This window comes from Aplosporella prunicola, assembly GCF_010093885.1.
Source record: "Aplosporella prunicola CBS 121167 unplaced genomic scaffold K452scaffold_4, whole genome shotgun sequence".
NCBI classification, from domain to species: Eukaryota; Fungi; Ascomycota; class Dothideomycetes; order Botryosphaeriales; family Aplosporellaceae; genus Aplosporella; species Aplosporella prunicola.
Genome location: NW_022983532.1, coordinates 830718 through 849637, shown reverse-complemented (window position 1 = coordinate 849637; position 18920 = coordinate 830718). Strand labels below are relative to the sequence as shown.

Genomic DNA, 18920 nt, shown 5'->3' with positions numbered 1-18920 from the left:
CATCACTATACACCACTCTAACAGCATATCCCACCAACACGAACGTCTATCTACTTCATATCGACACCAAAAACCCTCTCCAGCAGATACTGGCCAAACACCTTGGTGCCGGGAGTGCTCACGATCCTGCTAACGCGGTTCCCGGCCCTCTTGCCCAGCCAGTTGCCAGTGTCGCCGGGCTTCTCGCCCTCGACGTCGTCGTCACGCTTGCGCCTGTCACGCCTATCCACGACGCACATGCCGCGCGTCCATTGGCCGGAGGTCTCAACGCGAATGTCCTCGGGCGCATCGGGCTCGGAGCTCCGCGCGTCCCGCGCGTACTTCCACATCTGCCCGTTATGGTTGGGCGACTGGGGTACGGGCGTTGCGGTATTAGGGCAGAGGACGTACCTGATAGCCGCAGGGTTAGCAAGAGGAAACACTAGTGGGTGCAAATCAGGGGCCTAAGGTGTAATGTTGAGACGTTTGATCTACTTACCAAATGCACAGTGGGTCGTGCAATTCCAACCCAACGGCTTCAGGAGCCTGCGGGATGTGTCGGAGGGATTCAACCTTCCTAAAAGTAGAGCTAAGGAACGCCGTCACCCATGTCGCGAGCGGGGAGCCCTTGGAAGACAAGGCGTCGGTGGCCTTAGTGAACTGGCCGCGGGTGAGCTCGTGCGGAGTCGTTATATCTAATAGATAAATATAGGTCAGCACTAAGAAAGTAAATCTAAGAGTAAGGGATGGTGGCGCCGCGCTCACCAAGCGGGAAGATGGTCAGCTTAAGCTGCTTCGACAAGCCAGTCGGGTACGGCTGGAGGAACGGCGGCGGCGGCTGGTCCTGTTGTCCCGGGCGCGGAGGTGGCGGAGGCGGCATCGTGGATGCGGGGTTGGGGCTCGTAAGCGCGAAGACACGCGCGGCAGCGATGCTGTCAGCGTAGGTGTTGAATTCGGCGACAGGCGTCATCTGGTTGCGATTGTTTAGCATAGCTCTGAGCGGGGAGTCCGGCGCCTTGATGAGATTGAAAGGCGGCGGCTTGACCGCAGCGACGGGATGGAGAGGAGGCTGGGAGCGTACGTTGCCAGAGACGTCGATAGCGCCGCCCATGACCACGACCTCCTTAGCCCGCAGGAAGGTTTCGGGATCGTGGGCTGCGGCGGTGGCGAGGTTGGTCAGCGGGCCAACGGCAACGACGGTGATTGTGTCGGGCTCGTTCTCGCGCAACAGGCGGAGGATCTCCTCGTACGAGGGGCGCGTCGATGGTGTGAAGAGGGCATTGGATTGTTGTGCCTCGCGGGCGGCAGCTTGAGTCTCTTTGTCTGACGAGTTAAGAGCCGAGGAGAAAAGGTGCTTCCATGTTTCCTCCGGCGTGAGATGCGGGTGCTAAGATATGTCAGCTCGAGACGAAGGGAGCTAGGAGAACACGGTGCGCACGCTCGAGTGAATGCCTCCAAGGCCATCGATGCCATCTGATAAGTTTTAGCTTGGTGCGATGATCGAAAAGTAGGTGTTTGCATAGTCGGCTTACGGAAATAGTCGGCCATCATCATCTGGTCAGCTAGCGGCTCTTCAGCGCCAACCGCCACTGTAGTAACCGGTTAGCATATATACCGTGTGCCTCAGAAATACTCTCTCAAAGAAGAATTGCGATCCTAGCCTTTGAGCTCTCTCTGCACTTATCTTCACATGTCTCCCCCTGAACTCGAACGAGAGATGTACTTACCGATTGGCTTCCGTGCCCTCAGGGTGTCAAAGCCCTCTGGCAGACCATTCTCTCTTCTCCAGGCAATCTCTTTATCAATCCAGTGGAAGAGAGTGACCAGGTTACGAAGACAACTGTACCACAACACCCATCGTCAGGAGACTTGCAAGCATCAAAAAAGGAGTTTTACGAAAAGTACAACAAATCAGAGAGATGGAAGGAAAATGAGAAGGAAATAAGAACGAAGCAAATCATATGATGAATAGTAGAGATCACGCACTTCTGGACGTCAATGTTGCCAAACGTGAGCGACACTAACAACACCTCAAGCTCCTCCGGTTTGGCCGCAAATGCCAGCAGCAGCGCCATCACATCATCGACACCCTACCAAAAGCATCAGCTACATTCATCAAGCTAGCTACCGCTTCATTGAACAGCCCTGGGACATGCTCGCATGTGCCAAAGCACCGAATGGCGCGCATCTTATTGCGCTGCAGGGATGGGTGGTGGGGGCGGGGTTGATGTCTCAGGAAAGTCGTGGCCTGCGTGTGCGTGTACGTACCGGGTCCGTATCGATAATTATCTTGTTCGGCGGCATGATTGCGAGTTCCGATAGACCTTTTCGAATAATGGCCGGATGAGATTTATAAAAATGTTAAGGAGTTGTGAATTGTGGGATAGCAATAAGGGTGCTTTGGTCTCGGAGATCCGATGTTTATATCAGTCAAGCACCATCGAAGTCTTGGCGCGCCTTTTGACACGGCACGCGGGGTGTCAAAAGGCGCGATACGTCTGCTTCTGTCCAGTAGAAGGCTGGCTGGAGGTCAGCTGGGCCTCGGTGGCCGCCGCAGCTTGGGCCTATCTCTAGAGCTCTGAGCTGGCATTCTGCAGCCATCTGGCCGTGCATGCTCCTATTCATTTCACTACCACAACACGCAGTCGCCAGCGGTAACGATATCAATCGTGACTTGAAACTACTAGGAAAGGGGATGTCTACCGACCAGAGCGGTGCGGCTACTCCCAATGACTAAACCATGATGATATACACCATTCGATACATGCTCATGCCCATGAATCCAACCGAACTTTTTGCCGTGAAAAGGGCCCCGGACCCTGACCGCCGGGGTCGCACTCCGCGTTGCCCTCCGGCCAAAAACAGCATCTCCATCCTCCCGACACCTGTTTATATTGGCGAGGAAAGCTTCGGCATTACGGAAAACGTGTGGTGTTTGCGCGCGTCTAGTAAACCTTCTTCTTCTCGTCGACGCTGAACTGGCCGGGGCCCATGTTGACCAGCAGGAGGAGACCACCACTGAGATTCGGTTAGTATGCCATTTAGGTTGGGTTGGGTTGGTGGTGAGACTTACACAATGGACAGGATCTGGAAGAAATCGTACTTGGCGAAGTCCTTGTGGGGGTGGTGCGGGTGCAGCGTCCAGAAGTTGTTGACCAGAACGTTGAAAATGCTAAGGATAACCACGAGCATGATCGCGCTCCACTTGGCCTTGAAACCAACCACGACCATGACGCAAGCAATGAAGCCCAGAATGCTGACCGCTACGCGCCAGAAACCCCAGTCGCCGCTCCAGACGAAACCGATGAAGAGGAAGATCAAAAGGACACGACCCGCAAGCTGGAAGTACATCTTACGGTCCTTCTCGTCGAGCTGGGGGAGGCCGGCGGGCACAAACCGCTTGCGAACCCACGAGTCCGACAGGACCATGAGAAGGCCGCCCATGACGGAGAGGTTGCGCAGGAAAAAGTTGAGGTCGAAGATGAGGCCGTAACCGAGCGCCTGCGTGATCACGACGCCAAAGAGGCCGCCGACGGCGTACTCGGAGTGCTTGCGGGCAATGATCATCACGGAGCAGGTAGTCATGGCGATGACGTTAAAGATCAGGAAGGCATGCGTTACGCCATAAGGAACTGCGAGAAAGCGCAGGTTAGCTTATGCTGCCGCTGTGTGTTTCCGTTACACCAGCGCTGGTACGGAGCTGCCAGTCCAAGGGTGTCCGGGGGATGGTGGGGGCCCATACTGTGTCGGTAGTCTTTAAGATACGTGAGCTGGTCGGTCCACTGGGTCATGATGCGCAGCGCATCTTCGAAGAAGGTGACGACAATCAGGAAGCGGCCGATCGCGGGAAGGTAGCTGTGTGCAAGGCGAAGTTAGCATATCCGTCCTGACACCTGTACACAGCGCCCCTCGACCGGCGGACGATCCGCCAGCAGGGCCTTGGGGCGGAACGCAGCAACTCACGGTTTGACAGGGTCGGAAAGCGTGTCCAGCCAGTCCTCAATCTTGCTCGTTTGTTCCCTGATCGCGTCGAGCGGGCTCGGGTCGTTGGTGGCTTCGACGCGGCCGGGGCCGCCAAAGGGACTCTGGTTGCCGAGGTGGTAGCCCGCCGTTCCTCTTATTTGAGCCATGGTGGAAAAGTCGAGGGGGAAGTGTGCGCCGAAAGCAAGCTGGGTCTGCGCGACTGCGGCGGTTTTATGAGCGGGCCGGAGGTGGTGGGGGGAGCTACTGCGGCCGGTGTTGGAGTAAAGGTGGCCTCAGTGGTTTGAGTTGCCCGAGGCGAGCGACGAAGGGCAGGTCGCTACCCGGTGACGTTCTGTTTGTTGCGCCCTATGAAAACGGCGGGCCGCCTCTGCTCCAGCTCGACGCTTGTTGAAGCCTCCGCTCCCGCGCGACTCGCCGCGCCTTCTCTAGGGCCCGACTTCTTGCGCGGCCGTACCCTTCCGGCCTGGCTCGCTGATGCAAGCTGGTATATTTAGCATCGTGAAGCTTGGATCACCACCACTGTATCAGCCCCAACGGTGGCTGGTGCTCATATACGAGGGGGCGAAGGGAGTTGCACGCTTTTCTAGGTACTGGTATTCGTCTCGTTTGCACGATACTCTACATGCGCTGCCATCGGGTAGCCACGCGAAACATGGAGAAAAAACTACCTAAACAAATAGACGTGCAAGTCTCCGCATGCGCGCGAGTTGCCCGCATCCGGCTTGCTGCCACTACCCAAGGTAGAAAGACAACTTGCTTTTGACCACACTGGCCCAGCCGTTCGAAATCTCAACCTCCTCGTTGCTCTTGCAGTGCAAGACGAACCCCTCCCCAAATAAAACTCAGAGTGCTGCAGAAATACAAAAAATGTGAAACGAACAAGACGATCGCACGCCAAGGGCGAGCTGGTGGATATACGCCTCTCAACGCTCATGCAGATATGTTGGCATCCCGTTGCGGGATGAATAAGAGGGGCGACCGGCCATGTGTCAGACCCCGTTGGAGAAGAATTTGTCTTGCTCCTAGGAAAGAGACTTCGCAGTCAGGCATCCCCAATGCGTGAGCACACAAACGTGCAACAATTTCCGTATATGTTTCTTTAGAGAACGGCCCAGTCCGAGTCCTGGGGATGGCCCTGCCAGCTCGAAAGATCGTCGAGAGCAGAGAAGCTGTTGGTGGGGTGGGGCTCGGCCGGTCTGACCTTGGGCGAGGTCTTCGGCGTGCTGTTGGGGGAAGACTTGGCAGTCTCCTCCACGGGCTTGGCAGGAGCCTCAGAGACTTGCTTAACGGCCAACGAGTCGTCGGCAGGCTTCTTCTTGCCCTTCTTGCCCTTTTCGACAGTGTTCCAGCCGGAGTCTTCCATGGCCAGGCGCATTTGTTCCTCCTCAGTGGGCAGTTGGCGCTCGTTGTCGAGCGTGTCCAAGAGAGGAGCCTCGGCGGCGGGAGCAGAGGTGACGGGAGCACCCTGCGCGGTCCAAGGGTTGGGACCAGAAGGCACGCTGGCGACGCCGTTCTTGGCCGGTTCACCGCGAGCTTCACGGGCGGTGCGGAGTTGCTTCTCGAGCAGAGCCCTGCGGGCCTTCTCGGTCTCCTCGTTGGCAGCCCGGGCCTCTTCAACCTTCCTTCTGTTCTGGCGCTGCTTCTTGGTCTCCTTAGCCTCAGCAGGAGCCTTCTTAGCCTGTTGCTGCTTGACAGGCTTGGTGGACTCGGTCAGACGAAGAACCGACGGACCGGCGGCAGGAGCTTCCAACATGTCCGCAATGTCATTGCCGCTGGGAGCGGTGGCATTCATGGCCGGAGAAAGAGCAGGAGAGAGCTCACCATCGGCCTCGGCTCCGTTGTTGGAGGATCCAGACGTGAGGCCACGGTCAGCATCAGCAGCACGTTGCTTGACAGTCTTGCCGCGTCCTTCCTTGCGCGTCGGAGGGGCCAAGGTCGTGCCCTTCTTCAAATCAGCCAATTGCCTAGCCCATTCCTTGTCATTGTCGTCCTCCTCATCAGCAATGGGCTGCGTAGTGACTTGAGGCGCCTTGCTCGGGGCCTGCTGATCCTTCTTCTTGTTGCGGGCCTTCACATCATTCTTCTTCTTCGCTGCAGTGTCGCTGCCGGAGGTGATGACGTCCGTCTTCCGCTTCGACTTGGTGCGAGAGACGATATCGTCCGAAACAGACTTGGCGCGGAGGCCGCGAGCCTGCGTCTTCTTTTCATTGGTGCTGCGGTAGTAGAGAACTGCCGCTGAGCCGACAATGATAAACAGGCCCCAGGACACGAGAGGGTCCATGATTGCGGTTGAGTATACTGTATTACGGCGTGTCAGTCGAATTCAAGCATGTGGCTGTGAACAATGTACCTTAAGTGGTGTTGTACGGGAGAGCTTCGATGCAAGAGTGTCGACAGTGAACCTCGAGGGGAAAGAGCCAAGCTCTTAGATCGAGGGAAGGGCGGAAACCCTTGCGACCAGCAGAGGGAGGGAGGTGAGCAGAGCGTCAACCCAGGCGCCGAAGTTGAAGACAAAATGCAGCTCCGGCCGTGGTTGTTGAACGACGGCGATGGCTTTGGGGTTGGGTGTCAACTTCAGGGCGGCGCGGAGAAGATAGGTGTCGGCCGCTGGCCGGTGTGGCACACCTTGCAGGGGTCTTGGTTCTGGGCTTGGATCTCCTGATGCTCCGGCTGCCTCCCGTCGAGTCTAGACAAAGGGCTGGGGGCGGCAATGTAAGCGCAAGCCGCTCGAGCAATGGCAGGTTGTCGGCGAAGAGAAAGTTGAGGAGGAAAGTCAATTGCGCGCATTTGGCTTATGGGTTACGTCGCGCTTTTGACTATGGGCCAGGTGGGCAATTCCGCTAGCGGCTCCGTGGCTCCCTCCCACGGGAATCACGACGATCTGGAGTCTGGAGAAGCAGCGACCGCAAACACAACCGCCACTAACAACAACCACGACAGCAATTGGCCGACGAGCTGATTGCCTCTGCCACAGGTGCAATGCCGCGCCCGTGTGAGCGTCGCGCAGCAGTTCCGGGTGGAGCACCTGATGTGTTCCTGAGGTCGCGACACGGTGGCCACTTGTACAAACGCCCGCACCTTCATTCACGCTTCGAGAACGCTGCCAGGCACATCTGCGCCCAGGGGCCCCTTGCGCTTGCGTCCACGCTCCGCCAGCTTCCCCGCATAGCGACCTGCGAGGGACTGAAGGCATGAGCGTGACTGAGAGACAAACAAGCGTCGTGCCGACGAGCCGATGGCCTTCGGTATGCTATCAATATGCTTGAAACCCCTTGGCCCGACATGCGCTCTGATGCCCCTGCCAAGCCGTCTCCAACCATGGCAAACGAACGAACGAAAAAAGAGCTGGCAATGGATTGGCTGACTGTAGGCATTCGTGCTGCCAGTGGCTGCCCAGTTCGAGCAGCGGCCAACGGTCCTCGAGCCATCGTCGATCCGTAAGCATTGTTCGTCTCGTCATTCTTGCATATCAACAGGCCCATAAATTGTTCGATTCTCCTCTGGTTTCTGTTCCTCAAGTCGAACATAAATCCGTATTTGAGTAGACACCCAGACTTTCAGTCGCCCTTTTTAACTAGCACAGTTTCTACTGGTATGTCATGCCTTATTCTACTCTTGCGCATAAAGGCTAGCGCAAGCAACACCAACCCGCTGAAACTAAAACTTCAACCGCCCCGGCTCTTGGGAACGTTCCACGAGCTGATATGCTCACTTTAAATGGCAAGTCGCGCATATGCATTCCGGTGGAACCTTCTATTTTGGAGTCCCAATTTTCAATTCGTCTCTTCCAGTTTACTCTCCATACCGCGATCCAAAGTGCCTCTTAAGACCATACGGACCCAGAATAATTTGTCGCGGCAAATGAAGTCGGCAGCAAGGCGATTACAGTCTCAACGTAGGCCTCCCGTAATCCTTAATCCGTTGGCTCCTTTTGTTTCTTCTTCGCCTTTCGCTGCTTTCCCTGGTCCGCTCCTGATGAAATAGCGGAGATGCTCAGCCTTGCGCTTTCCATAGGTTTTCCGCTGTCCAACCTATATTTGACATCCTTGAGCTCGAACTTCCATTTGTCATCGTAGAAGCCATAAGTTCGACATTGAGCTTTGAAAGTCATGCGCTTCTGGATGCGCCTCTTGAGCGTTCTTACAATTTCCTTGTCGAAGGCTGCTAGCACCTTGTATGACAGCTGTGGCGTGATGCGCTGATCCCTTATCAGGTCGTCCAAAGTTTCGATGAGCGACAGCCCGATGCTGGTACCTCGGTAGTGGTGCTGCGCTAAGTCTGTTTCCATTTCAAGATTTGGTGCCGACTTTGGTGACACTTGATACTTTGTAGGTAGGTGAATGAGAGATAGAAAGACGAACGATGAACTACTGCATTTTAATTGCCATTCAGCAATAACAACGTAATTCAAACAAAGAACGAAACACAAAGGACAAAGCACACATCAAACAGTGTTTCTGGCGCGAACAGACTTTTGCACATGGCCGACGAAGCGCAGCTCGCCTCGTTAGACAAACAGAGGGAACAATAGGAATGCGCGAACAACCTCAATAGCATAAACCCAACCAATCAGCCGGCTTGTCCAGATTTTTTTCGTCCGACATTGCTATTGTCAATTGCACGTGCAATATGGTCCTGTGTCACAGAACCTCCCAATTACAATATTGGGCACACAACTGCAGGGGTTTTGCAAAGCGGACGGGGTGGTGCTTCTACCCTAGCCAGCTGACAATAACAACGACAATAGAAACAGCAATAATGCGGTAATGCGAAGACTCATAGAGTTAGTCATTGCCCGGAAGGCAAGGGAACATGCATGCCTTATTGATGTTTGGGCAAGTCATGTTCCGGTTTGATTGTGTAATTGTCTCTTACACTTGCGGGTAATTGTTGTAATCCTGCAGCCTGCAGTTATATCTGTGCCGTCTTCCTCAAAACTTCTTTCCTTATTCTCAAAGATTTGTTGCTCAAATCACGATAGCCCTTCTATTCAGTCAAGCTGTCGCGTTGACCGTACCTGCTTGTTACCTTCATAACTTTTCTTGTTATCAAATTTTCTTTCAACTACCCACTCAACTCTACTTTAGCAACTCAGCTACCAGGGATCCATATTTGCAGACCAGCAGCGACTCTGCAGCTCTCAATAGAAATTATGGATTCCCTCTTCCATGCTCACACCAAGTTAATCGCAGATGCCACAACAGCCAAAACCACATCGCGTCCAGCATCTGATGGCAACGATGCCAACGGACCGCCGCCCGCCTATGCTACTGCAGTAAATGTAGTACCTGGATCCGGCTTCGACCATGAGCAGAGCATCGATCCTGGCGCATCAGACATCACTGACTTAGATGAGGGCGAGGAAGAAGAAAATACCGAACCAAAATGCCTCGACATTGATGCCAGTACGACAATCCACGGCTCACAGAATATCATCGCGATCCAGCCCGTCGATGGGCCGCGCATCACTGCCCTCCTCGTTTCGCTACTTCAGGGTCAGGCGAACACACAAGCGTATGCGCAACAGCAACCCCGACCACCCCCAACCCTACCTACATTGCTACACGGCCATAAGATAAACGTCCGTATCGATTGCGGCGTCCGAATTGTAGGCGACAGAAATGTTCTGGGTGGACCAGGCATCATCAGGCCGAAGACGAACGGGGCAAACGGTAGTACTTCTGCTACTGCTGCTGGACCACACGCTCCTGCTACTACTATGTCATCAACTACCACATCAGGAGCTGCAACGGCCCCATACCAGAAGCTGGAGACCCATATGGCGGTAGGAAATAAGAGGAAAGCTGATGATGTAAGTTCTTGTATACTTTTTCGTGTACCCCAAGCCAAGAGGTACTTGATAGCTAACAGCATATGGTAGGAGGTAGCTGAAGAGCCAGAATTGAAGAGAATAGATGTGAATGCGGGGGCGGATGTTGAGGGCTGAATATGAACGATGAGGGAGCATGGCAATGGGAACGACTTGAGGAACATTTCCGACGGATATGACTAAGACTTGTGTGACCTGAGCGTCGGTGGTTTTCGAAAGCTGGCTGCAGAGCATGAAACCTTTAGTGCTCATTATCATAAGAGCTCAATGGAAATGTTTGCCTGCTCAACTAAGAAGGTTTTAGGTTCTGCGCGCACGGTGACCATCTCAGCCCTATGGACATGCCAAGCCGCTAGCGCCCTAGAGTGTCTCTGCGAAGCAACTTGCAAATGGTGCAACTTCTGGAGTGGATGCGCGCAACCCTCCTCGTCAACCGCCCAGTACCCGCAGACCCATACTGAATGACCTGATCTCGACCGTCCCGACCCAGATCCCCTCCATTCATTAGTATCGACCATCATGACCGACGTAGCACCCTCGGCGCCTCCAGTCTCGGAGAACACAAGCGTGAGTACGTCAGGCACGTCAACAGCTATGCGCAAGCTAACCACCAACCGCCAACAGAACCTCGTCCGCGCCTCAGCAAAGCGAACAAGGGAGATATTCGCCTCTGATTTCGCGTCGCCCTCTGCGCTCGAAGGCGCGTCCCTCACCACCTTCTCCGTCGCCCCGCCCGCTACATCGCCTTCAGAAATCGCAAACCGCTCCAGTGTCAGCGCGCGCATCCGTAATGAATACGCCGACGTAAAGGAGCTGCCGGCCGCATTGGCAGCCAAGCAAGCTAGCGCTGCTGCGACTGCTGCCGCACGGAGGAAGAAGGCAAAGAAGACGGACGAGGACCAGCCCTCCGACCCCAAGATGATGAAGATGATTGAGGGAATCTCTGCGAAGGACGAGGAGAGAGCGAGTGCAGCGGGGACTTCACAGGCATTGACGGTTCGTGGAAAGGGCGGACCCGTGCCTCCGAATGCGAACGGACCGACACCACAGCGCAACCTGCCGTCGTCGAGCTTGGTGCGCAGGGAGAACTTGAGACAACCCAAGCCGGAATGGCACGCGCCGTGGAAGCTCATGCGTGTCATTTCGGGGCATTTGGGATGGGTGCGGTCGTTGGCGGTGGAGCCGGGGAATCAGTGGTTTGCTAGTGGTGCGGGTGACAGGACGATTAAGATTTGGGACCTCGCGTCAGGCAACTTGAAGTTGACGCTGACGGGACACATTTCCACGGTGCGCGGGTTGGCTGTCTCGCCGAGGCACCCGTACCTGTTTTCTTGCGGAGAGGACAAGAAGGTCAAGTGCTGGGATCTGGAGACGAATAAGGTCATCCGTGACTATCACGGTCATCTGAGCGGTGTCTACACCCTGAGCTTACATCCTACTCTGGATGTACTCGTTACCGGAGGAAGAGACGGTGTGGCCAGAGTTTGGGATATGCGGACACGCAGCAACATCCATGTCCTGAGTGGACACAAGGGCACCGTTTGCGATGTGCAGTGCCAGGAGGCCGATCCGCAGGTTATCAGCGCGTCTCTGGACTCCACGGTCCGGATGTGGGATTTGGCAGCAGGCAAGACTATGGGCGTCCTGACGCACCACAAAAAGGGCGTTCGGGCACTGACGACGCACCCGACCGAATTCACTTTCGCCAGCGGTAGCAGCGGCAGCATAAAGCAGTGGAAGTGCCCAGAAGGCGCCTTCATGCAGAACTTCGACGGGCACAATGCCATTATCAACACGCTGTCGGTCAACGAGGACAATGTGCTCTTCTCGGGCGGTGACAACGGCTCTGTCAGTTTCTGGGACTGGAAGACGGGCCACCGCTTCCAGAGCCTCGACAGCATCGCGCAGCCCGGTTCACTAGACGCCGAGGCTGGCATTATGAGCTCCACGTTCGACCGCACTGGCTTGCGTCTCATCTGTGGTGAGGCTGACAAGACGATCAAGGTGTGGAAGCCTGACGAGAATGCCACGCCGGAGACGCACCCACTGGACTGGAAACCAACTCTGGGACGGCAGAAGTTCTAAGGCGCTGTGTGCGTGTGCGTGAACGAGGAGCAAGACACGAGTTGGAGGGGGGGTGTTTAAAATTAGCAACAGGCGTTCCGGATCATGGGCAATGAGAACCGTCGCCAGCACGACAACAAACGTAGAGGAAAGGAACGTGGAGATGACGGCTCGTTCGGCTGCATACATTTTGTCCCGATCAAGTAGGCAGTCCATCTATCAAAACAAACAAAGACCACGGTCGATAATACCTTATACCCTTCGCCATTCACATTCCCACTGCTTCTGTGATATGCCATCTAACGTAACATCTGTGTCTAATCCTAAGAGCTTGCTGCCACTGGTACAGGAGGTAAGGTTGATAAGCAATGGCGTGGCCGACGTATCTGTGCTTGGTGAGTTCGTGACGGTTACTCATCAATTCGGCGGGTTACCTTATAGCGTCCCTAGGGTTTGCTAGATACTACGACAATAGCCAGTCGACTTTGTGTCAAACCGGGTTAGGAAGGATGTGTTATTTCTAGAAAAACATGCTGTGGGCGGTTTTGATAACCGGGGCTAAAACAGTGAATAAATAGAATAGAATGTTTATTTGGTTTTAGGGGAAGGAATAGATTCCCAGGAAATAGTGTGCTTCCTCAACACGGTGTGCTTTCTCTCAACACGGTGTGCTTCCTCAACACGGTGTGCTTTCTCTCAACACGGTGTGCTTCCTCAACACAGTGTGCTTTCTCAACACGGGTTTGACTTTCCAACGCGGAATACGGTGTCAATGCGGATGGATAATCTTAGAAGTAAAAAGAGCGAAAAGTGAAAGTGACTTCTTAGCTATTCGTACTTCACTACATATCCGTATCTATTAACAAAATCAACTTAATATAAAGTTCCATTTAAGAGTTAATTTCAATAATTATTACTAAACTTAAGATAATAGGATACCTATATAAAAAATTAAGTTATAAGAATAATACTATATTCTAGTTTAAACTAGATTTATTTTATAAGAGCCGTATCTAAAGCACAAAACTACGGTAAAAGTAAAGAACTATTTTAATATTTAAACTCGTGTTAGAAGAAAACCCCTCTTCTTCTTTTTAAACTCTATACTAAAACCGTTTACGAAAACCGACTATAAAGTATTTTATAAGAAGACTGCTTTAACTACGTGTTACTTTTTAATCGTGTTGACCCCGTTTCCAGTAGGTTTTGATATAGGCTTACTAAACGCCCAGGGCGCTACAATAGAAAGTATGCCTGTCGTCTTATCATCTTCAACGTTCCTCATGGGTTTGGATAGTATTATACACTACAAAAGTTACCCAGCTGCATAGGTATACACCGCAAGCCCACGGCCAGGCATGGAATCATTTATAAGGTAAAGATATGCTTGTATTGTTTATTTATAAGAGTGTTAGGTCTCGACTATGGTTATACAAAACCTCCGGGCTCATCAAGCGGCTTAATCAACTTTTACTTGGTTAAAGTAAATACCTAGTATTTATTAGAGGCTACTGCCAAAGGGCTTCAGATGTCGACAGTGTGCCGGAAAAAAGAAACTTGAACTATGTCCAGTCAATATCATTATAACAGCCTAACAGCAGTAAGCAGTCAATATCTATCTAGGTACCTAACGTAGGTAGTCAATCAATAATTATCTAGGCAATCATCCATTCGTGTAGGTATATACAAGTTACTGGTTGGACAGTGAATCATCCACCCACGGTCTCTCGCACACCAACTCTAGGTACCTACCTACCTACCTACCTACCTATAACCCCCTTTCATCGTCCTAATTCCTTACTCACAAAGAATAATCCAGGTAACCCACTTCATTTTTCACAACCGACTCCAATTCCCCATGCCAAGCCTCAAACCTCACGTCAGAAATGAAGAACCAACCTTAGTTCGGTGCTTTCTATAGCCGTGAGAATGATTGCGTGAACGAGCTTTGTTAAAGCAATGCGGCGCGGATAGACATCTGGCTAGGTATGGCCGTGCCCAGAGGTAAGAAAAGAGAGAAGGAGAGAGGAAGAAAGGAAAAGGGAGAAAAAGAGGGGGGGTTTATAGGTAGGTAGGTAGGTACCTTCTAGTGAGAGTGCGGTCGATGGCACCTGCCTACCTATCCAAGATTATAAACCGCGAAGAAGTCGCACTGGGTTGGGCAGGCGCAAGAGAGCACTGTCAGGCAGACAGGGACGACACACAGTTCGATCTGCGCGATTACTCCTGCTCTTGCGGGCTCTGACTCTCGCTCTCGTTCTTGCCCCCGACCTTGCTCCTGCTCCTCGCTCCTGCCATTGCCGTCCTAGCCGGCGACACCTACCCGAGCCCAGCCAGTTCCGGACCATCCCTCCACACTTACGACAACCTACGCTTGCCACTCCCAAGCTTCATACGGGACTGGCACCCACCGAGCCTGCCTTGTTCGTACTTAGGTAGGTCTCACCTCCGAATTTTTATGGCAATGGGCATGCGTACACGTACCTACCAATGGTGGGGCTGAACGGCAGCATGCGGCTCTGCTCGAGGGCGGGCAGGGGGGGGTGCAGGAATGAGGATGACAGACACACCGACCGCGAGACCTGCGTAGCTGGGAATAGCAACAGTCCCTAACGCCAACAGCAGCAGCAGTAACAATGTTAGGAGTGGGGAGACCAGCCAGGTATCCAGCCAACCAAGCAGCCAGGCGTACGCGTGCGCACGCACAAAGTCGCCGGATACAGGAAATGAAGGAAGAGAGCCATGTACCTAGGTACGCAGTCGCCGACGTTCCGTGGAGCCGTCCACCGCCCTAGGCGGGAGGCTTCTCCTCCTGCGAGGCTGAGCAGCGACGCATGCCGCCAGGCAACTAGGCAGGCAGACAGGCCTCAGACCTTCCAGGCAGAAAGACGGTCACTTCCAATCCATGTCAGGCGGCCACGACGACGACGGCCACCATATGCAGGGTGTAGCACAGCCGCTTCCTCTCTGCCTTCCTTCGTCTTGCTTGCTTCTCTGGCTCCGTTTATTTTGTTTTGCTTTTTTTCTTTTTTTCTTGGCCAGACCGCGGACTCCCCTTGTATCGCATCGCATTCCGCCCCCGCCTCCCCACCGCCTCGCCCAGCTGGGAAGTGGGAACCCACCTCTGTGCCTTAGTACCTCCCCACTCGCCCTTCAACCAACGACCAACTAATCCACCAACCCACATCCTCCGCCACCCGTTCGCCAAGCCCGCCACGGCTCCAGCAGGCGCAGCATCCCCCCCCAATTCCGACCACCCGACCCTGCCGTCCGTCCGACCCCCCGCCGGGGCGCACACGCTAGGTACATTGTACGCACGCCCGCCGCAGCATCGGCCTACCTTGGGCAAAGCTCAAGGCTGCCACCACCACCACCAGCACAAGCACAAGCGGCAGCGCGTGCCCGCGTGCCCGTGTGCGCCCACGCGCCCACGCGCGCGCTCCACACACGCTACGGGCGGGCGTGCATGCCGCCCCATGCCGTGCGAGGTCTCTTTGCCCGTTCGCGCGCGCGGCCGCGGGTACCCGGCAGCCAGCCAGACAGTGACGACGCGTCTGGAAGCCAGCAGCAGCACTTGGCTGGCCGGACGGACGGACGGGGCGGGAGGGGGCTTGCGTGCGTGCGGGCGTGCGTTGCGAGGTTACCTGATCCGCGACGCTAGGTAGGTAGGTAGAGCTGGGGGGAAGCAAGCTAGGGAGGTAGGGGGAGCTGGGAAACTGCTGGGGGGTGGCAGGCAGGCAGGCAGGCAGGAAAGCAGCGTGTCTGGGTATTTGCGGAGTGCATGCGCGCGCAGAGTGCAGGGCAGAGTGCAGCGTAGTCGCACGCGCGCGGAGCCGGGGCGGGTGTCGGTCGGGTTTTAGGTCGTACGTAGGGCGTCCATGCCAACCTCGAGTTGGCGGTGCAGGTTTGCGGTAAACGGACAGGGTGCGCGCGGGTCACTTGTGAGAGGGATTGGGGGCGGGCGGCGACGAGGGCGAGTGGACAGACGACGAGGCTTGGCGACATGCAGACGGTACGAATACAGGGCGGTGGCGGTAATGGGATGTTTGTTGCTAGGTATTGTTGTTGTGTTTGCGGAGCCGGATCGCCGCCGAAGTTGCGTGCTCTGTTCCATTGCGTGCTGCTTGCGACGACGCTTCCATGGGAGCCACGAGCGAGCGAGCGAGATCGCCCCAACCGATTGCGACCAGCGACCAACCTACTGGTGCTTGGTGCTTGGTGCCGCCGGCGGCACGGCACGACGCGACAGCTAGAGTCAGGTCGGTCAAGCCAGCACTGGGCTCCTGGTGACACGCGCGGCTGAGACGACTCGCTCGAGTCCTCAGGCAGGCCCCAAAAACAAACAAACAAACAAACAATAGGTAGGCAGGTAATTATCGCGATCCCACATCACACATCACACACACACCTGGTTGTTTATTCCTGTGTGCCGCGCGCGCGCGCGCCAGGAAGGGGGGCACGACGAGGTCACTTGCCCACTACCACCACGTCCACCACCGCCGCCGCCGCTATCACAACCACAAACCACCACCACCACTGCTACCACGAACCGCCCCGCCGCTCCATGCCCGCGCGCACGTTTTCGGGAAAAAACAGAAGCCCGGGAAGGGGGGGGGGCAAGGCGGGCGCGCGCGCATGATTGGCCACGTCGCTCCCATCCCTTTCCGGGGGGGAACACAAGGAGGCGCGCATTTCCCCCCCCGCGCCCCCATAGGTACGCCATACGGAGGAGTGGCCGCCCAAAAACCCGTCACTTTGCGGGAGAGCGGGAGCACGACGAGCCGGGTGCCGGCTGGGCTGGGCTGGGTTGGCGTGGCTGCCTGGCTGGCTGGTTGGCTTGGGTGGTGGGGGGTTTGGGGGTGAGAGAGATAGAGAGTACGGATGTAGAGAGAGAGAGAGAGAGAGCATCGATACCTAATCAAACATCGACCATCGGCCGCTTCGGCTAATTAACTGCCTAGGTGGGTAATTATCTCGCGCGGGAAAACGCGACGTCAAGGCGTGGCGTTTTATTATGCGTGCGTGCGCGGATGGGATGGGATGTACGTACATGAAGTAGCTAGCTCCAAAAGGGTACAATGGCCTATGTCACCATCACCATCGCTAGAGTCGAGGCTTGGGGGGGAAGCGGCGGGCGGCGGGCAGCGCGGCGAGGGCGGGTGAGCGTACTCGTACTCCTACGTCGACCTTACCTTACCTTGGCTTGGCCGACGTGGGCAGCAGCAGCAGCAGCAGCAGGAGATGAATTGGATTGGAGATGAAGGAAAAAGTGACAGTGACAGTGACAGGGCCAGGGCGGAATGGGATTGTTTGGGGGCCAAGAACACCTCGCAACCCTAGCCCGATTTGGGGCGTAGAAGCCCATTCGCCAGCCTTACAGCTGCTGCTCGGAGCTGCAGTAACTACCTAGTGGCCAGTGAACGAGGGCTGCTTGCGATACGGTAGGTTACAGGTAGGTATTCCGTCCAGACGTCCCGACTTGTTGAATGATGAATGATTGATGGGATGCCAGCCAGTCAACCCACCACGACCTGCCCGCCTAGGTACCGCTTCCCTCCGTCGCGCGACTGTCGCCGCCACCGCCACCGCAATCCGCCATCCGCCAGCCAGCCGCCAACCGCACCTGCACCCCGGCGCACAAGGGCGCGCGCTGAGAGAGAAAGAGACGTGTTGGCTTCCTCTTCCTTCTTCCGGTGGCGTCCGGGCGTCCGCAGTAGGTAGATAGTAGTATAGCGCGGATCCGCATGATGCGCGCGCGCGCGGGCTTCTTTCAGCAGGCCCCACGACGACGATAGACGGTGGTGACGGCAGCGGTAGTTGGCGGTACCTACCCCTAGCGGCAGCGGCAGCGGCAGCGGCAGCGGCCCAGAACGCCTGGATCGCCTGATGAACTACTCGTACTGATACTGATACTGGCGACCTGACTAGCTAGCTCGTCGTGATGGGTGCCTGTCTGCCTTGCCCATGCTGCCCGCCATTGCGTACGTATGTACCCCCACCTCGACCCATGGGGGCGCGCGGGCTGGATCTCTCCATCGAGACCCTCTTTGTCGAGGCCCCCGCTCCCTTCCCCTCTGGCGGCGGCGACGGCGACGACGACGACGACGGCGTTTCCCGCATTGCGTTGCGTTGCGCTGCGTTGCGAGGCGGTGCTTGCCTGCCCTGTCGTGCCTGTCTGCCTGGCGAGGGCGCGGGCTGGCGGGCTGGCGGGCTGGGCTGGCTGGCTGGCTGGCTGGCTAGCTAGCTACTACAGACCTAGCTGGAGGATGGGCCGCCGTCGCGACGTCGGGCAAGCCGCGCGCTCGTGTGTGATGCGAATGCGAGCTGCCTCGGCCCTGGTGGATGGAGGGTAGCGAGCGAGCGAGGGGGGAAGCATGGAAGAAAGCAAGCAAGCAAGCAAGCACGCAGGCAATCAAGCAAAGCAAGGAGCAGCCCGCGCGACGAGAGAAGTTGTTACCTCACTCACTCCCCAGCAGCAGTAGAGGCTCTCGCGCTCTACTCCTAGGTATCTCTCCCTTTCGCTACACATTACCAGGTATGTATGTAGGTGCTGCAGCTGTTGTTACTCATTCTCCCTCACCCACACGGCCACACGCACGCCCGCACGCAACGCACGCACACAGCACCCACCCCTGTAGGTCGGTACAGTAGGGCTCGCACACGCGCACGCCCTGCCCACACGCCAAAGCCAAGCGTCTGACGCAGGCGGGTTCGCGGAAGGGGGCGCGCGCGCGCTCGCGAGCTGCGGGGAGGGGGGCCCCAGCAACCCCTTCTCCTCTCGCCGTGGCCCCGGGTTCGGGATGACTGAGCGCACTGCTGCCACGTGTGGCCGACCTTGGGCTCTGGCGCCGTGCGACGCTTCGCCAGGACGCGGTGCGAGGCCGGGTCGGCCATAGAGCAGCTGTCGTCGTCCCTCCCTCCATACCCTCCTTACCCTTTTCGCGCCAGTCAAGCCAGCCAGCCCGCCCTCTACCTACCTATGACGTCCGTGTGTTTTTGCTGTGGCCGAGTACGAGTACTCGTGCTGTGTGTCTCCCTCATCTCGCCCTTCCCGCTCTCTCTA

At 56.0% G+C, this 18920-nt stretch overlaps 7 protein-coding genes across 7 annotated transcripts; 3 read left to right on the top strand and 4 right to left on the bottom strand.

Annotated features, from left to right (window-relative positions):
* Positions 1-50: 50 nt before the first annotated feature.
* K452DRAFT_324563 (uncharacterized protein) lies at positions 51-2283 on the bottom strand (the record flags this gene model as incomplete). The annotated part of the gene is made up of 9 exons (XM_033544715.1): positions 51-329; positions 387-390; positions 479-674; positions 745-1366; positions 1418-1452; positions 1512-1568; positions 1707-1819; positions 1966-2069; positions 2248-2283. The coding sequence occupies 9 exons, from the start codon at positions 2281-2283 to the stop codon at positions 51-53; spliced, it is 1446 nt and encodes a 481-aa protein (XP_033401359.1).
* Positions 2284-2593: 310 nt separating this feature from the next.
* K452DRAFT_349127 (uncharacterized protein) lies at positions 2594-4340 on the bottom strand. Its single transcript, XM_033545576.1, has 4 exons — positions 3943-4340; positions 3722-3834; positions 3053-3611; positions 2594-2997 (listed from the first exon to the last, which is right to left on the bottom strand). The coding sequence occupies exons 1-4, from the start codon at positions 4107-4109 to the stop codon at positions 2925-2927; spliced, it is 912 nt and encodes a 303-aa protein (XP_033401358.1). The 5' UTR covers positions 4110-4340; the 3' UTR covers positions 2594-2924.
* A 639-nt stretch (positions 4341-4979) lies between these two features.
* K452DRAFT_123291 (uncharacterized protein) lies at positions 4980-6416 on the bottom strand. Its single transcript, XM_033535200.1, has 2 exons — positions 6314-6416; positions 4980-6261 (listed from the first exon to the last, which is right to left on the bottom strand). Exon 2 carries the CDS (start codon positions 6242-6244, stop codon positions 5063-5065), a length of 1182 nt encoding a protein of 393 aa, XP_033401357.1. The 5' UTR covers positions 6245-6261; positions 6314-6416; the 3' UTR covers positions 4980-5062.
* A 1129-nt stretch (positions 6417-7545) lies between these two features.
* K452DRAFT_284007 (uncharacterized protein) lies at positions 7546-8329 on the bottom strand. Its single transcript, XM_033539872.1, has one exon. It carries the CDS (start codon positions 8249-8251, stop codon positions 7877-7879), a length of 375 nt encoding a protein of 124 aa, XP_033401356.1. The 5' UTR covers positions 8252-8329; the 3' UTR covers positions 7546-7876.
* A 786-nt stretch (positions 8330-9115) lies between these two features.
* On the top strand, positions 9116-9910 carry K452DRAFT_315841 (uncharacterized protein; the record flags this gene model as incomplete). Its single annotated transcript, XM_033543901.1, has 2 exons — positions 9116-9775; positions 9845-9910. The coding sequence occupies 2 exons, from the start codon at positions 9116-9118 to the stop codon at positions 9908-9910; spliced, it is 726 nt and encodes a 241-aa protein (XP_033401355.1).
* A 295-nt stretch (positions 9911-10205) lies between these two features.
* K452DRAFT_349126 (uncharacterized protein) lies at positions 10206-12122 on the top strand. The gene is made up of 2 exons (XM_033545575.1): positions 10206-10360; positions 10418-12122. Exons 1-2 carry the CDS (start codon positions 10313-10315, stop codon positions 11876-11878), a joined length of 1509 nt encoding a protein of 502 aa, XP_033401354.1. The 5' UTR covers positions 10206-10312; the 3' UTR covers positions 11879-12122.
* Positions 12123-15627: 3505 nt separating this feature from the next.
* On the top strand, positions 15628-16253 carry K452DRAFT_123238 (uncharacterized protein). Its single transcript, XM_033535198.1, has one exon. It carries the CDS (start codon positions 15736-15738, stop codon positions 16108-16110), a length of 375 nt encoding a protein of 124 aa, XP_033401353.1. The 5' UTR covers positions 15628-15735; the 3' UTR covers positions 16111-16253.
* The last annotated feature ends 2667 nt before the right edge of the window (positions 16254-18920 follow it).

Bases quoted from the DNA above. Each gene is read 5' to 3' on its own strand.
- K452DRAFT_349127 (XM_033545576.1), bottom strand. From the start codon at position 4,109: ATGGCTCAAATAAGAGGAACGGCGGGCTACCACCTCGGCAACCAGAGT. The intron at 3,835-3,942 runs GTGAGTTGCTGC...CCTTGCACACAG, and splicing joins CTTTCCGACCCTGTCAAACC to CTACCTTCCCGCGATCGGCC. The intron at 2,998-3,052 runs GTAAGTCTCACC...ACCGAATCTCAG, and splicing joins TTCCAGATCCTGTCCATTGT to TGGTGGTCTCCTCCTGCTGG.
- K452DRAFT_123291 (XM_033535200.1), bottom strand. From the start codon at position 6,244: ATGGACCCTCTCGTGTCCTGGGGCCTGTTTATCATTGTCGGCTCAGCG.
- K452DRAFT_284007 (XM_033539872.1), bottom strand. From the start codon at position 8,251: ATGGAAACAGACTTAGCGCAGCACCACTACCGAGGTACCAGCATCGGG.
- K452DRAFT_349126 (XM_033545575.1), top strand. From the start codon at position 10,313: ATGACCGACGTAGCACCCTCGGCGCCTCCAGTCTCGGAGAACACAAGC. The intron at 10,361-10,417 runs GTGAGTACGTCA...AACCGCCAACAG, and splicing joins CAGTCTCGGAGAACACAAGC to AACCTCGTCCGCGCCTCAGC.
- K452DRAFT_123238 (XM_033535198.1), top strand. From the start codon at position 15,736: ATGCCAACCTCGAGTTGGCGGTGCAGGTTTGCGGTAAACGGACAGGGT.